Genomic DNA, 17,173 nt, shown 5'->3' with positions numbered 1-17,173 from the left:
AGCTCTTTTGGCCACAGTATCACATTGGGAGCTTTTGTTCCAGCTGATTATCCACCATGATCCACAATTCTATTTCAGAGCTACTGTTTCCCTGGATAGAGTCCCCCATTCCTGTAATTATGGTTTACATTGTTCTTAGATAAATACATTTACATGTAGCCATATTAAAACACATAATGTTTGCTTGCAACCAGTTTACCAAGTAATCCAGATTACTCTCTACAGTGACCTGTGCTCTTCATTATTTATCACTCCCCCAATTTGTGGGTGTGTAGTTGGACTCCGTAAGCTGTGTGAGTTTCACCAGCTGTATATATGGTACTGCTGTAGAACTGAGGCAAAAGCCAATGTGAGAGATAGTGTAGATCAGTCCCACTCCAGGATATGTTCTGGGAGGCAAGCTGACTTGGATTGCTATGGGAAATTGATGTTAAAAATATACTTATAAAACAATCTATTGGTAAAATCTTGACTCCATTAAAGTCAGTAACAAAACTCCAATTGACTTCAGTGGGGCTAGGATCTCACCCTATGCCTTTTACAACCAGATCCTATGGTGTTATTTTTCAGAGTAGTAGCCGTGTTAGTCTGTATCTGCAAAAAGAAAAGGAGGACTTGTGGCACCTTAGAGAGTAACAAATTTGGAGTAAATAAATTTGTTCGTCTCTAAGGTGCCACAAGTCCTCCTTTTCTTTTTATGGTGTTGTCACAAGCAAATGTCTGAGAGAGACAAAAACCCCATGCATATGCAGTGCAGCGACATCACTTTAAAAGTTCGATAGACTTGCGGGTTCTACAGGATTTTGAACCATAAAATGCACAAATTCCTTCATACATAGCTCATAGGTGCCATCTTGAAATGGCTTCACACTGGATTAAGTCCACCTGACATGTTTTTGGAGCTTTTTGTGAGCACTAGCAATATTCTACCATGAGGGAAGACATCCTGTATAGCATTGCAAAATTCTACAGTTAGTCTTGTGCATGTGAAGGAGAGTAAAGTGGAGGTGGGCATGGGACTGGGGTAGTCAATATTTCCTAAGTGATGCCAAATGAGAGAGATAGTGTAGACTAAGTACTGAATACATGTGATGCCACATATGGAAAAGTATGATTGAGTGTAAATAAGAGACAGCCCCATGTTGTCCAAGAGTGATGCACAACAGTTTTGCTGTAAGCCAGAATATGTCAAAGTTTTCTTGTTATGTCTGAACTTTTATTCACACTTCATTTCAAGACTCATTTGCTAGAATTTAAGAGCAAGCAGAAATGTGGTATGACTCACTGAATGACATTTTATAAACACACCTCCTCAGAGAAAGGTTAAACCCCTCAAAAATATATAGCATATAACAAGCAAAGCATTCCAGGGGGCGTAGTAGTGTTTTTTACATTCCTTACTGCTTTTGTCTGGTAGAATATTTTGAAAGATACTGCTGCTCCATAGGATACTGACAAAAAATCTAAGGGGAAAAGCTGTTTAATCCATTTTAATAGGGAACTCAGAATTTCTGAAGACCTGACCTTTGTAGAGAAAGTACGTTACTTATGTCCAACTGTTTACAGGCTAACAGAGAGCAGCAGAGGGAGACAGAAAAAGAGGGTTTATGGTTAAGCATTGAGAGACATTGCTCCAGATTGACAAAGTGTTATGCGTCTCTCACCTGTGAATGTGAAAAGTGTATCCTTGAAGTCCTCAGTTTGTGCCTCAGTCCCTCATTGTTCTATAACTGGTTCAGAAGACTTAAGTGCATAGAGTATGATCTTCAAAAACAAGTTGTCTTATTTGTTTGAATCACACTGAGATCTAATCCCAATGTATAGCTGCATGCTTAGTACCAGTGTCCTGGTAGAATAAAAACTCTTGTGCCCTTTTTTTTCTGGTAAAAACATTTCAAAGCATTATGTAAGTAGGAAAATGAACTTGGAATTCCTAAAAATGTTGCTATATAGTTTCAGAAAATGGAGACATTAATATTTGTTAACCACTGACAATGTAGCAAGCACTGTACAAGACAAGATAGACAGACAGACGGACACTGTAAGCCTATAATCTCTTTGGGACAGGGACTGAGCAAAAAACAAAGGTAGAGTTATAGTATTTTATTCTCACAGTGTGAAGCTGAACAAATAATTTTATTAAGCCTGTGGACTGCTCTGTCTCAACTCAGTTGCTTCCACTAACTCTACTAGTTCCTTGTTCCAGCAGCGTCCTATCAATAACAGTGACTCCAGGGAACATGGGCCTTCTGACTCCAGTTCCACTGATAATGATACAACTTCACTATTTTACAAACATTTTAATAAAAACGTTAAAAACAAATAATTGAGGCCCAGATCCCCATCCCAAGTCCCTTTGGCTAGAGGTTACTAGCACAGAGCCAAGTTGAATCTTGTCTTTACCCCCCGACTCTGCTGGTTACATAGTCTTGAAGACAATTTGGTCTCCTCAACAGGCCACACACCAGGAGTTACTTATCTATGAGACTAGCAAACCAGCTCTCTGTGCAGTTTCCTGCCTTACTTTGAGGTTGGCCTACAGATGGTTGTCTGACTCTCCATTCTTTGACGATCTCTCTATCTCTGCAAGCTTTCTCTGGATGTTGTCTACTGGCTCATAGTGCCTCCTGTTCTTTCAAATCACTTTTCCCTCTTGGGTAGTCACCTCGTATTACCTGCGTACCACTGCACCCTTTAGTTCACTCCTTCTAGTGTCTGTAATGGCTGGACCCTCACGGGAATAACTGTTTCCAGGGTCAGTAGGTCCTTGGTTGACCTGTTGTACTCTAGTGCCTGCTTTCTCTGATTGGTGGCCATCTCCTCTCAGCGCTATCTCCAGCCTTCTGGCTGCAAAGGGTTTCCCCACGTGGGTAGCAAGGTTTTTGTCGTTCATCCCACCAGTGCCTGCCTTGGACTGTTTTGGCATCCCTGTGATGGTGTTTTCCTCTTTGCCAATCATGCTAACACAGCGTCTGAGCCAGCCTTGTGTTACAGTCTCTTGGAGGTTTCCACAGCTGAATCCACCTTACCATTACTCTGTGCTGGGGAGGGAGGTATGGTCAAACTTCCATTTTCTGTGCAAATTCCTTGAAATTGGTGTCTGTTGTTGGGGAATACAGTGTCTGCGATGCCATGTCTAGCAAACTGGACTTTCAGTTTGCCAATCACTGACTTGTTTCTTGTATCAGGCAGGACATCCACCTCCCAAAAATTTGATTAGTTGCCCACTATAATCAGGTATTGTTTTTCACTGAAGGTAAATAAGTCTGCTTCAACCTTTCCCATGCTTGGGGTAGGTCACATGTTAAGTGTCTTTCTGCTGGTGTATCACAGGAACAGACTTGTGTATTCATTACCAGCCTGTAAACACACACTTCAACCCTTATAAGACAGCTGTCAGTGCCCAAGTGAAGGCATGTCTTTTTTGCATGACATCCTTACATAATGAGGTGAGGACAACTGCTCTCTGTCCCTGGGAAATGATTCTGTCCTGCACACTCAGCTCATCTTTAATTTGAAAATATAGTCCTGCTCCTACTGGTACTTGGCTTTTGTCTTCTGGCCACCTTGCTGATATTGCTCTCTTGACAGTCTGTAGTTGGATGTCCTTTTCCATAGGCTCTTGGATTTCCATCAGCTTTCTTGTTGAAACTGGGAGATAGTGCACTATGTTAATGGTTTAAAAGTCCTGATCACCTTCCTCCAACTCACTGATGCTGGGTGTATGTGCCTTGCTCAGGGTGTCAGCTAACAGCAGTAATCATCCTGGACAATATCTGATCTCTACCCAGTAGCACTGGAGATGTAGCAACATGTGCTGCAATCTCTTTGGAGCACAAAGATGGGGCTTTTCCATGATTTTCTCTAGGGGTTTGTGGTCTGATTGCACTGAATGGCTGTAGGTGTATGGATGGAATTGCTCCTCTCAAAATACCATAGCCAGAAACTCTTTTTCTAGTTGTGTGTACCCCTGTTTGGTCTCTGATGGGGCTCTGCTGGCATAAGTGACCAGCTGCACCTGCAGAAGAACTGCATCCACTCCTTTCTCTGATGCCTCACAGTGGAGTGTCACTCACTCTGCTGGCTGGTGGTGCTTCAGGACAGGGGCATCCCTTATCATTTATTTCAGCATGTCAGATGCTTGTTTGTTGAGGACTTTCCCGGCACCGTTCAGCATCCTGCCTTGTGAGCTGTTTTGGATTCTGCTACTACAGCCAGGTGTGGACAGAATTTGGACAGAAAATTTATCATTCCTCTGAAGCATTGAACCCCTTCCACATCCACTAATGCTGGCATGTCTTTGGCTGCCTTGATCTTGTTGGGATTTGCTTTCAGTCGTCTGCTGTGAGTAGATGTCCATTATATGTCACCTTACACTATTTGAGTTGCATTTTTTCTGGGTTGAGTTTTGTGTTCTTGCCTCTGCATCTCTCTAGAAAAGCTTGTAGTTTTCTCTCATGGTCCTGTTCAGCTTTTGTATCATTGCTTCCTTCACCTACAATGAGGTTATCATCTGCAGTTATTTTCAGACCAGGCAGTCCTTCCAGAACTTGGGTGAGTCTTCTTTGGAACATGTCTAGTCCTGGGCTTATGCCCATTGGTATGCACAACTATCTGTAGGGACCAAATGGTGTTTGCAGAGGTTGTCAACAGGCTGGACTCTTCCCGGGCTTATCTGCCAAAACCTGCTCCTCACATCACAAAGTAAAGATCCATACTTTGGAAAGTTCTGGCAAGATGTCATCAATTGTGGGCAGTGGATCTTTTCAGTGCCTGGTTCAGTTGGCTTTGGGTCTATGCAAATGTGTAATTTGCTTGATGACTTCTTTACCACCTGCTTACCCAGGGAGTATTGGCCTCTACAGGTGTTACAATACCCCTGCTCTGCAGACTTTTGAGCTCCTTGCACACTGGATTATGCAAGGAGTATATGCACTCGGGTATCCACTCGGGCTCTACTGTGAGGTCTACTTCCAGTTGCAGCTGTCCTTTGAGGCAACTGTCACCTTTGAAAATGTCCCCATGTGCTTTTAAAATTGTCTCGATTTGTCCATGGGACTCCCTTTTTTTGCTTCTTGTACTGCAACAATAAAATTCTGACACTGCACACTGATCCGATCCATGGCCTGTATGGCTGTATTCCCCAAGAGTGGTCTGTGGTATTTACCATCCAGCACTACAAACTTCAGGGTATCATCTGTTATTTGCGGGATAGTTACTATGAAGCCACATTTTCCTGTGGACTGCATTATGTTCATTGTACGTTATTAAATCGCACCAGCTCTTTGTAATGGGTGTGTTTGAGTCCAGTTCACCCCCAAGGAATCACATTGCAAAAAGCCCCACTATCCAGCTAAAATAACACCGTTATTTCCCTGATAACATTGTTGCGTGCATGAAGGATAGTTTTGTCTCTTGTTGCTTTCCTGTGCCAGCAGCCTGAACCTGTTATGCTCTCAGACGCAAGGAGAGAGTCATGATGTCATCACTGCTGTCTGCTGTGCCATCTCCCTCTTGTAGACGTCTGACTGCATTTTTGAGCCCTTCCTTTGCTTTTACTCACACCACTGAAATGGTTCAACTTGCCACATTCCTTGCAATGCTCTCCTAGTGCAGGGCACATCTTGTTTGCCTGCTCACCCTGTCTCCCACAGTCAGTGCATCTCACTATGTGTATGGAAGCCTGGGCACATGCTCTCCTTTGCTGTTGTGTCACTGTATGTACTTCTGGGGATGTACTTCTGTATGTACTTCTGGGGATGCTGTGTCTCCCAGTGCTTTCATCCTTCCTCTTGAGGCTTTCGCTGCATGTCCCATGTCTAAGCAATCTATCTAATGTGAGATTGCCTTCCTGGAGCAGCTCTGAAGTTTGAGCCAGTCGTGAACTTCAGAGTGCAGCAGACTTCTCTGCCTTGGTCCCCAATAAGGTGAAATGACAATTTTACTTTCCTGCCCTTGTTGTCATCCTGCATGGCTAGCTCTATGTACAGCACAAAGTCCTCCTTCCACTAGGTCCATCCCTGGTCTGTTTTGTATCTGCAAATTCTGGGGCTTGTGGGGGCTTCAGACCTAGTTTTATGACTCACGCAGCCACCTGCTGCCCTTCAGCAAACTCACAGTTCAACTGCTGCCACCATATTTCATTCGTAAAGAGTGAAGCTAAATGCAGATTAAGTTGAATGCATGAAACTTTATTAAACCTTGTACACTATTCTGTCCATATGGCCGAGTTGCTTCCATCATAGCATCCAGTGTTCCCCGTTCCATGGGCGTCCCTTCAGTAACAGTTCCTCCAGGAAACATGGGCTTTCAGACTCCAGTTCCACTGATCTTGATACAGATAAGAAGCTCAGGGGAAAGAACAACTGTCATGACTTTATTATTATTTATCATTGTTAATTATAAAATATTATTAGTACTAATTTTTTACTCTTTCCTTGTGGGCCTCATGGAGGAAGTGAATCTTTAGGATGGATCAGAGGAAAGGAAGGTTACCTTGACAGAGCAGAATTGGGAGGCAATTCCACAGCGGGTGTGGTGTGGAAGGGAGCATGGAGACAGCTAAGGAAAAAGCAGAGTAACGATGTCAGGGCTGGCATCCTTAGCATAGCACTGGAGGCAAGGATGAAATTTTACTGTAGTTTATTTGTTCAGGAAAGCATATCTTAAACTGGTCTTATAATTTCGGATAGAATATACTTTTTAAACCCTATATGCAGCTAAGTTAACAAGGCATAATGAGATCAAATGCTGTGGCCAACACCATACGATAAGCCATTGGTTCAGCTAGAATTATGATCTAGACTCCCAGTTGGTTGCTCTTGCTAATAAACTATATAGCCACAGATGCCAGAGCACATAATTGCTTAACTGATATTTTAGTATATTTATTTGGGTCCTTGTCATTGCAGTAGTGTTATTGGTAACTATGAAATGCAGACTTGGTTAACGTTGTTGCTGCCTGTAAAGCTTATGATTAAATACCATCTGTCTCTCTCCTGGAAAGGGCGTTAGATGATGACTATAGCATTTTGTGAATTTCTATGTTGCAGCACAGGGAAGTATAATTTTCAGTTTTATATTGATCTACATTGATTTACATTTTTGTAGACATATTTGATAACAAGGCTAAACAGCCAGAAAATGTTTGGTGCTAACCAAAGGCAAAGGGCAAATAGAGTGAAGGTGAAATATTAGCTTAAGCAGTGCTACTTCCCCAAAGGCCCTTGTTCTGCTTTGTTACTGGGCAAGCAAAGGAGTGCTATACCCACAAGTAAAAGAAGAAAATAAAAGGATCTCAAACTTAGTATTTTGGGAGGGTTGGGGGGAGTCAGCAAGGTGAATCTGTGCACGGACAAAGGTATGAATATGTGCGTGTGTACACAAGTATCTATAAGGGTATGTGAATATACATGTCCAGGGAGAGGTATAAGGGTACATGTGCACATGGAGGGCATGCGGGGGAGTGCATGTATGCCAACAGTTTGCATATATATGTGTGCATATGCATGGAGGTGTGGAGGCTGTAGTTCAGGTGTGTGCATATGAATGGATGTGTTCATAAAATATGTGTGTGCACATGCATGCATAGTTTCTATCTTTCTGGGAGCCACTTTCCTGTGTCTTCGTTGTATATGTACCCTTTTCTTTTCGTTGTTAGGCCCCATCAGGCCTCCCTTTGTGAAGTGCAGAGACACAGCAGGTTTACAACCTGAGGGCCCTCACCACAATGTAACATGAACATGGGTTAGGCAAATTCATGCTGGAAATAACATGTACATTTTTAACGGTAGGCATAATTAGCCATTGGGACAACCTAGGGTGGATATCTCATCACTTCAAGTCTTTAAATCAAAATCCTGTATATCTATGATACTTATCTGGCCCCATCACCATAGTATCTGACCACTTCATAGTCCTTAATATATTTCTCCTCACAGCACCCTGGTGATTTAGGGAAGTGTGTCTGTCCCTATTTTACTGAGGCGCAACAAGAATAAGTGACTTGCCCAAGATCACACAGGAAGTCTCTGGTCAAGAAAGGAGCTGAGCCCAGGTTTTCTGAGGCCCACCCACTTCACCGTCCTTCCTCTTGTAAAAAAAAATGGTCTTCTAAAAGATAAGCTAGAGCTTATCCAGAAGTTATGGGCTTGATGCAGAAACTATTGGGCGAAATTCTATGGCCTCTGTTCTGTAGGAAGTCAAATTAGATGATCATAGTGGTTCCTTCTGGCCTTAAAATCTGTGACTCTATGGCTCAAAAATAAATAAATGCTTACTTAGCTTTTTAAAAGATACATTTTTTAAAAGAGTTTTATTTCCCTGCAGGTATTTTGTTTAATTTTTAACTCAGCAAAGCAAATGATAAGGAGAAGGGAGGAGAGGGATGGAGGCAAGTGATAGTTCATGTGCTTTTGAGCAGCTTTCGTAAAAGGGCCATACATCCTGTGAGCCTATAAAGCCCTGGCAAAGACAGCTAGCGGCCTTCAGAGCTCTAAAACTTGGCTTATCACAGGCACAAAGCACCAGTGCTCAAAGTTCAGTATTAGCTGTTTGTGGGATTGATGCTATTTGATGCAAGCCAAAGAGCTACCTAAGGGCCACTTCGGGGACAAAAATCAGATGCTGGATGAAGCTCGTTTTCAGGGCTGAAATAAGGCAAATGTAGAGACCCAAAGCCTAAACTATTTCTTCCGTGTTTAGTTTTCTTTTATTTGGTCTGCATTTTCCCTATTCATTTGGAAAACCTGATAAAACACCACAGTTCAAGAAGTGTACATCTAACTTCTCAGCTACATTATTCCTCAGAACATGTGCATCTAGAAGAGAGTTCCAAAGAAGCAACAGGCTGAAATTCCTGTAATTCTCACCATCTGAACAATTTAATCGTATATGGCATCATGCATAGAAAGCATTACAAATCCTTTTGTATGAGAGAGATGAAGGGAAGCTAGAGAATGACACAAAGACAATGGAGGAGAGTGTTTCATTCATTGAGACTCCTGGAAGTGAAGACTCGCAAGAAATTGAATGAGAATTCCATGCTAAACTACTGGCTTCAGTTCAGTTCAACTAGCCCAGAAGGAGGCTTGATGACTAAACTGGGACTTTAGGATGATACAATGTCTGCAGAGAAGATTTAACATTTTAAAAGTTTTCTTCAGCATCATGTCTTAACAGGCTGACAAAGCACATGCTATGTATAATAGAGCTAGTCAGAAAATGAGTATCTTTCCTATGGAAAATTACAATTATTTGGCAAAAAATTGAAAATGGAAATATTTTGCTTTGGAAATGCTGCTGCAGTGATTTATGAGAGCTGTGGTTTGAGTGCTTCATGCTCCCAATCTCCACTGTAGGCTGGTAAATGGTAACACTATATTTCTCCTGATGCACCATAGTCTCCCCCTCTTGGAGAAGGAAGGTGGTGCAGTGTTTGGAGTCCCTGGCCATGGTGCAGCATGGGAGATGTAGTCAGCTGAACTGTTAACTCTCATGAGGCACTGCAGCATTAATTCCAAATCAAAATAGTTCAGGTTTTGGACAGATTTTTTCATTACAAAAATCAATGGAAATCAAACAAAAAATCCATTTGGTTAAAGACCTAATTTTCTGTTGAAAACCAGTTTTAACAGAAAATTTTCTATGAGTCCTAAGGTATACATTTTCCACTGGGTATCAGGATCACACAAGCAATATTTCACTATTATTGCAATAACTGGCAGTTTTACACAGCTCTGACTGCTGCTCCTGAATATGATTAGATGTTTGTGTGGAGAATGATCCCTTCAAAAGCATGCATGACATTAATAATTCCTAGTAATTCCTAGCTTTTGTGTAGTGCTTGTAATGAGTAGATCTCCAACCACTTCATAATCGGTAATTTTTAAGAATTCCAATTACAGTAAAATAGATTAAAATAACTGTTTTATTACAATGAAACCGCCAATCAGATTTTGCTTTTTAAAATGCATTTAATTGCAGATGGCAACACTTACCTTGACGTTTACCAGTAATTCTGCAAAAAATCATTCAAATATAATGTCTCTCCAAAGTTTTCAAAATTGGATGCCTAAAATCATATTTAGATCCCTAAATAACTTAACTTGATTTTCAGAGGTGCTTAACACGCAATTCTCATTTAGTTTAGGTATCTAAATATGGATTTAGGAGCATATCTTTCAGCAGTCAAGTTTTAAAATGTTGGCCTCAGCTTTCAACAATTAAAAATAAGAGGTATTTTTACCCATTTGTAAGAGTAGGGGTGTAACTTTATTTTTGTGTACTATCCTGTGTTACAAATTAACAGAATGAGTTCATTTATTTATCTTTGAATCTTCTCATTTGTCTCTTGACTGTTGAAGCAAGGCCAGCAATTTGGTGTCATTATTAAACTTGCACCATACAAAAGACCTCATTGTGAAATACCAGGTGACTGTCTTCAAAGAGCATACTGTAGTTAACATCTGCCTATTTTATATTAATTATAGAAATGCTATTGATTTCATGCCTTACATTTTGCTATATATTACTCTTATATCGAAGATGATCTGCTGTAGCCATTTAGAGTGAACACATGAAAGCAAAAGTAAAAAAACACTTTATTTGGGACTTTTAATGGGGAGGTGGAGGAATATGTTAACATTTCTTTTTCCTTCACAAGTAGCAGTAGTGTGAAGATCACATTTAGTAGCTGCACAACCCATGATAGTTATCTCGTTCTGCTCACACACGGTTTTTCAACATCTGTAACTTCCATTTTCAAAATATCTGCCCAGTGATAGACCCAACTGAACTTCTTCTCATACTTCTTGGATATGGCCATAATGGGCCTGATCCATAGTCCAAATCAATAAATCAGTATTTACAAATTTCCTGAAGTATTGTCCCCAACATGGTACTTTGGGGAGTGTGTCCACAAGTTATGAAGGATCAGAAAAAGATGACACTGTGCTTTGGGTAGGTAGTAGTCTGGGTAGTTAAAATACTTACAGTTTACCAACACTCCACGTTGAGGGGTAATCATGACTTTTAGAAATTGTTTGGTCCATCTTCAAAAATAATGTTGTTTTTTATATCAGCTGAGACACATTTGAAAAGGAAGAAGGGTAATGGCTTTCCCCATGACATGAACTCTAGTACTGATCAGAACATTAATGTTTTCACTCACAGAGTTGAGAAACCTTACAATGGGAGAATTCACTAAAGAGCAGTACTTAGAATTCCAAGGCTCCTTCTGCACCCAGTGGTGTTAGAGTGACACCATTACGTTCTTTGATAGCATAGTCATATTTACATTTTTGTTTCATGGAATCTGTGATCATTTGTCAGATATTTTACCTCTTTTGGACTGATTTCATCTTCTCTCTGGATGCACCCTGAATGTCTTTCCTTGTGTTGTCCACCTCTGACCTCTCCTTTTCTCAGGCATGCTTGTAGTGATCCCAGCTAGGAGTCAGAAGACTTGCTAGATTGATTAGTACCCAAAGTTGCCTTTATCGCCTATACAGTAATGTAGACCTTTTAGTTCACAAAGACATTTAACCATTTCTTTTGCTTTGGCTGCTTAGAGGACACCTAATCTCATGGACCTTAGGGCTCCCTGTTTTCAGGGCCTTATGATTTATTACTTGTGCTATCTAAATTTTCTGAAGGGTCTTGAATTGACCTGCCCAGTATTCATCAGCACTAATGATGGATCTGTCTTTCCATTATTACCTTTGTATCCAACAGTGCATGGAGAAAGTTATGTAAACACATTAATGAAACCATTCATATATCTTAAACACCTGAAATTTTTCTGCTGTGTAACATATTGTTTCAGGTTTGCTTGTGAATGTTTTTATTGGGACAGGGTGTTAATATAGCTTAATCTTCACAATTGCCTTAGCTATTCTTTTGGCTTCCTTTCTTTGAGAGACAGTTTCATTGATAAATCAATCATCTCTAAAAATCAAGTTTCTCTTTACAGTCACTCAGCCAGCCATGGATTTTCTATATAGGAAACTTTCTGTTTTAAGTTAGCTTATGAAAGAATTTTGATTTCATTTTTGAGTGTAGCCCTGAAATACCGCTCAGAATAAGCTATGATTCTGAACTTAATATGATGCAATGCTCCACTATTATAACTCCTTATTTTTGTATGTACCATTAATCCAATAATGCCAAATGATTTTTTTCATTTGGAACAAGTAAATTCTTTCACCTGTTTAAGAATCAGTTCTGTAACCTTCACTTCTAGGAGTGGTTCTACTTACTTTAGTGGGACTGCTCGGGTAAGTTCTTGTCAGTGTGAATAAGGGTTCTTCTTCAAGTAGTGTCTCTATGGGTGCTCCACTGTCGGTGTATCTATGCCTCTGCATTTTTAATCGGAGAATTTTGGTAGCATTGTCACTTCAGCCTGTTTATGCACCCTCCCTCCCTCATGGTCTGCCTTGAGGCTATCTAGCACGGCATGGGCGAACCGCACTCAGTTCCTTCACAACTGCCCTTGGCCTGAGACAGAGCGAGTCTCAGTCCAGTTTATTCACTTACTTTATATCTGGATAGTGTTAGTTTATAGCTCTCTTTAGAGTTTCCATTCTTTGTTGCAGTATCTTTAAAGTTTCTTTTCTTCAATTATTTAAAAAAAAATTTTTTCGACCCATTTTCCCACCTTTGTTTTGGGATTGCCCCCCTAGGGGCATGCCCATTTCTCCCGGTTTTAAAAGGAGCCTCTCCTATAGGGAGGCAACTCATGTGGGAGACAGACACTCTTGCTGCATCTGGTGCCTCAGAGAGGGACACATCCCACAGAAGTGCAACTTCTGCCAACAGCTGAAAGATAGGTCCCTAGAGAGCCGAGAGCTAAAGCTGAAACTCCTCGTGGAGGGTGCTCTTAAATGGGCACCTGACCACGGTCCTGATCTGCATCCTGGAAAAGACTCGTCCCCAGACCCATCAACCTCCAGAGAGGGAGAACTGCAGATAAAGTCAGCTGACTCCCCCCACAGAGCCACCAGGAAAAGGGCTGCAGGCCCCCAAACAGAGCTCCTGACCAGCCAGAGGAGATCCTTGGCACGTTTGGTCACTGTGGCACCAACGGTTCTGGGCCTCAGGACCCTAAAGAAACACAGACCTCCAGGTGCAAGCTCTGCCACAATGCCTAAAGACCCGAGATTCAAAGGCTCTGAAGCAGCATCACCACCTGCCAGAGACAAGAATAGAGACCGTACCAACTCTACTAAATCAGCACCACAAAAACATCCTTGGCACTGAGTGCTTCAAAGTAGCCCTTGTTGGAACATGCCTCCCACAAAAAAAATCAGTGCCGATGAGTCAGCACTGGCAATCCCTAACAGCACCAAGTGCAACAGCGGGATTGTAGAAGTTCCTGCTTCTCTAGGGACTGCAGCAGTTCCTGCTTCCCTAGGGACCTTATGATCATGGAGGAACTAGAATCCCTGCTACACAGTACCAGAGCTCTAATACAGAGCATGTCTCATTCCCCAGAATCACCATTAGCACCAGAGAGCTCTCCTTCAGCGACCCTGTCAGCCAGACCCTATTCCAGCGGGGAGTCAGTGATCAGCAACAACATGCAGATTCATTAAGAGCATGGGAAACCTCTTCCCACACATTAGACCACCCACACAAACGTGGGATCTCAGTCTGGTTCTAAGAACCTTGACTAGACCATCCTTTGAACCTATGGTCACTTGCTCCCTTCCACACCTGTCCATGAAGAAAGCATTTCTAATGGCTATTATCTCTGTATGACAAATAGACAAGAAGCAATGGGCTTAAATTGCTGCAATGGTGGTTTAGGTTGGACATTAGGAAAAAATTCCTAACTGTCAGGGTGGTTAAGCACTGGAACAAATTGCCTAGGGAGGTTGTGGAATCTCCATCATAGGAGATTTTTAAGAGCAGGTTAGACAAACACCTGTCAGGGATGGTCTAGATAATACTTAGTCCTGCCAGGAGATCAAGGGACTGAACTTGATGACCTCTTGAGGTCTCCTCTAGTCCTATGATTCTGTGATTCTATTAGTAGGAGAAATAGTGGCACTGATGGCACTCCCATCATGAGTAGTCTTTTTTTTTAAGACAAAATCACCCTGAGACCAAAACCGAAATTCCTCCCCAAGATAACCTTGTCCTTCCATATGAACCAACTCTTTCACCTCCCTACCTTTTTCCAAAACCACATTGTGACAACAGGGAGGCAATTCTTCATATGCTTGATGTTATGAGAGCCCTAGCATTCTATTTGGACAGGACTAAGGACTTTAGGAAGTCCCCTAAACTCTTCCTTCTGTTCTCAGAAAAATTCAAAGGCTCCACAATATTAGCTCAAAGACTCTCCAAATGGGTCTCCAGTTGAATTAACCACAGTTACCATGAGCGTAACCTATTGCCCCCATCAGTGATCTGCACGCATTCTATGAGATCCGTTTCTACCTCCAGTTGTATTTGTTAATGATGTCCCCATCTCAGAAATCTGCAGGGCAGCAACTTGGGCCTCTGTCCAAACTTTCGCAGAACACTATACAATTAATCGAGACTCCGCCTCTGATGCCAACTTCCGCTCCACAGTACTATTGTCAATAACAGACTCCACTCCGAAGCCCCAGCCCTCCAGGGAGGCTACTGCTGTGGAGTGACCAACAGTGGGGCACCCAACGGGATACTACTACTTGAAGTGGTTACTCACTTTGTGCAGTAATGATGGTTCTTCGAGATGTGTGTCCCTATGGGTGCTCCATAACCTGCCCTCCTCCCCTCTACTTCACAGGTCTTGACAAGGGGCTCTGCAGTGGAGAAGGAACTGAGGGCAGTTTGCCCGCACAGCACTAGTTAGCCTCAAGGCAGACCTTGAGGGAGGGAGAGCACATGTGTGGGCTGAACGAACACTGCTACCAAAATTCTCCAATTAGAGGTGCTGGGGCATACATGTACCTACAGTGGAGCACCCACAGGGACATACATCTTGAAGAACTACCAGTATTGCACAAAGTGAGTAACTTCCTCTTATAGAACTGGACTCTTAATGAACTCTCATAAGCAGCACAATCTGGGTTTCGTACCAAGTATGCTATAAAGGCTTTAAATGATATTTTTAGACTGTGGATAAAAAGTCCATTTCAAATGCTCACCAAAATCTGCCTGATTAAAACATTTTCAAAAGATGAGAGTTACAGATTCCTGTAGATAGGAAATAACTGTGTATGTCTGACAACAGAGTGGGAACTGTTGATTATTTTTAATGGTAATCAGTGTGTGGTATAATATTGTCCTAAAATTTATATTGTTTGAATATCCTCAGCATCCTTTCTCTAGAGTGATTCAGCAGCTCCTTAGCCCTCTGAGAAGTGAAATCATTAGTGTTGAAATAAGCAGCATTATTTTAAAATGTTTCAGTTTCACATATAACATGTCACTAACTTATAGAAAACGTGCGGTTGGCAGACAGCATGGAGAGGTTTTGTATGCCTGCTTAACAAGGGGTTGTTGCCAGTATGATTTTCATGCAACTTTAATTGAGATGGGAGAAGCTGGTACAAAAAGTGAGTTTCTGGATTAGTTCAAGCCCAATATGTTATGTCTGTTACCAATCATCAGAAAACAAAGCTCATCAAGTATGTGGCAAATTTTCAGAAGCACTGTCATTTAAAGATGTTGCCTTGTTTTCTTAAGAATACCACCACTATAATTTTGAAGCCAACCAAGCAATATATTTGTTTTGATATTAAACCTTCCCTATCCAGCTCTCTTTCACCATCCCTCCTGCTTCTTCTCACATTTAAACCAGAAAACCCTAACAAGTGGGCTCTTTTCCTTTATACATGTGGTGCTCCAGTAGGTTTACAGGGTGCCTCCAGGGGTTGATATTCAAGGACTATCAAAATTTATTTTTGTCAATGAGGCAGTGAAAAAAAATGTAATTGGTTCCCAGAAGCAAAAACTCCACAATCCATTTCTCACAACTAATGTGAATGTTTGATATTAGTGTTTGAATTAATTCTGTCCCCTTTTAATCCATATTATGCTCTGTTTCCAAAAGATCTGATGGAAACCTCTATTATTCGCAGAGGAGGAAAGATGTATTTTGTGACAATCAAACAAGCTGATGAATTAACAGTGACACTCTCCAATGTATATAAGTGTGACCCTATTCAAATCTCAACTCAAAACATGAAAACATGGAACACATTATGAATATTCATCCTAGCACACTCTGGTTACTGGCTTTGCTTCCAATAATACTTGACAGGTTCATTTCCTTCATGTTTTCCTTTTTTAATATAGAGTGTGGTTGATTTATTTCCTAATCCATGTGAATGTGAACTTCCTCGGACAGCTAAAAGCATGTGTTTTGCAGCTTGCCTACACACAGCAAAAGGCAAAGGGAAAGTTTGTATTAATTTGGTAATATGTTTTCTTATTTTTTTTCTCATAACTCAGCTTGGAAACCAGAAAATAACTGCCAATGTGATGGAGGTAAATGCTTCACAGACACACAGACAAACAGCAACAGAAGTTTCTTCACTGCCTCCTCCTTCTGTGGTACCAGTTAACAGAACCTCTTTCTCACCAGACAGTGGCACCCACCTAGCATCATTTATTTTGCCAACGCTTGATGATTTTTTGCCTTCACGCTTTTATAAAACCCTGGCCCTCTCACATTTTTCATATAAATACCCTTTCCTAGCTCCTGAAAATACTATCCACAGGAATGAAACAGCCTCTGTAATCACAGACTCTGCCATGAGTGAGTACTCCTCTCGCACGGTGAGCGAGTCCTCCACAGCCATTCTAGATGAGCTGCAGACTTGTAACTATGATACTACTGACTGTTCTGAATCACCTTCCCCAACCTTGAGCCAGATGTCTGCTGTGTCAGATGGCACCACCTTAACCACCACTGCTGCCACTTCTCATGTAATTATCCTTCCTTTTTCCTCCAGTTTGTTCAAACAGGTTGCCAAAGGGGAAAAGAACTAATTCTTGTCTGTTATCCCATTACTCGTATGAGAACGGTGTCAGTTGTTTATTCAGGTTCTGCACAGTCTGGTAATATGTTTTACTACAGTAATTTACTATAGTAATGACAGATTCCGTAAAAGCCACTCAAAATTGTGCAATTTGTTCTGTAACTCTAATTTCAACTAAGATATAGTGAACAGTTTGT

General features: G+C 41.4%; 1 protein-coding gene across 32 annotated transcripts in view; it reads left to right on the top strand.

Annotated features, from left to right (window-relative positions):
• Positions 1–17,173, top strand: part of SORBS2 (sorbin and SH3 domain containing 2) — a 458,010-nt gene that overhangs the window by 347,545 nt on the left and 93,292 nt on the right. For 22 of the 32 annotated variants that reach the window (XM_073341803.1, XM_073341809.1, XM_073341814.1 and 19 more), the window contains one exon: positions 16,447–16,923. The exons of the other annotated variants lie outside the window; for them this stretch is intronic. In XM_073341803.1, coding sequence (XP_073197904.1) covers positions 16,447–16,923 — 477 coding nt within the window. The remainder of the gene's footprint in view (positions 1–16,446; positions 16,924–17,173) is intronic. 32 annotated transcript variants of the gene reach the window in all.

The sequence above is a fragment of the Lepidochelys kempii genome, chromosome 4 (assembly GCF_965140285.1).
Source record: "Lepidochelys kempii isolate rLepKem1 chromosome 4, rLepKem1.hap1, whole genome shotgun sequence".
Taxonomy (NCBI): Eukaryota; Metazoa; Chordata; order Testudines; family Cheloniidae; genus Lepidochelys; species Lepidochelys kempii.
The sequence above is the reverse complement of the archived record's forward strand: the minus strand, read 5'-3'. Positions and strand labels throughout refer to the sequence as shown.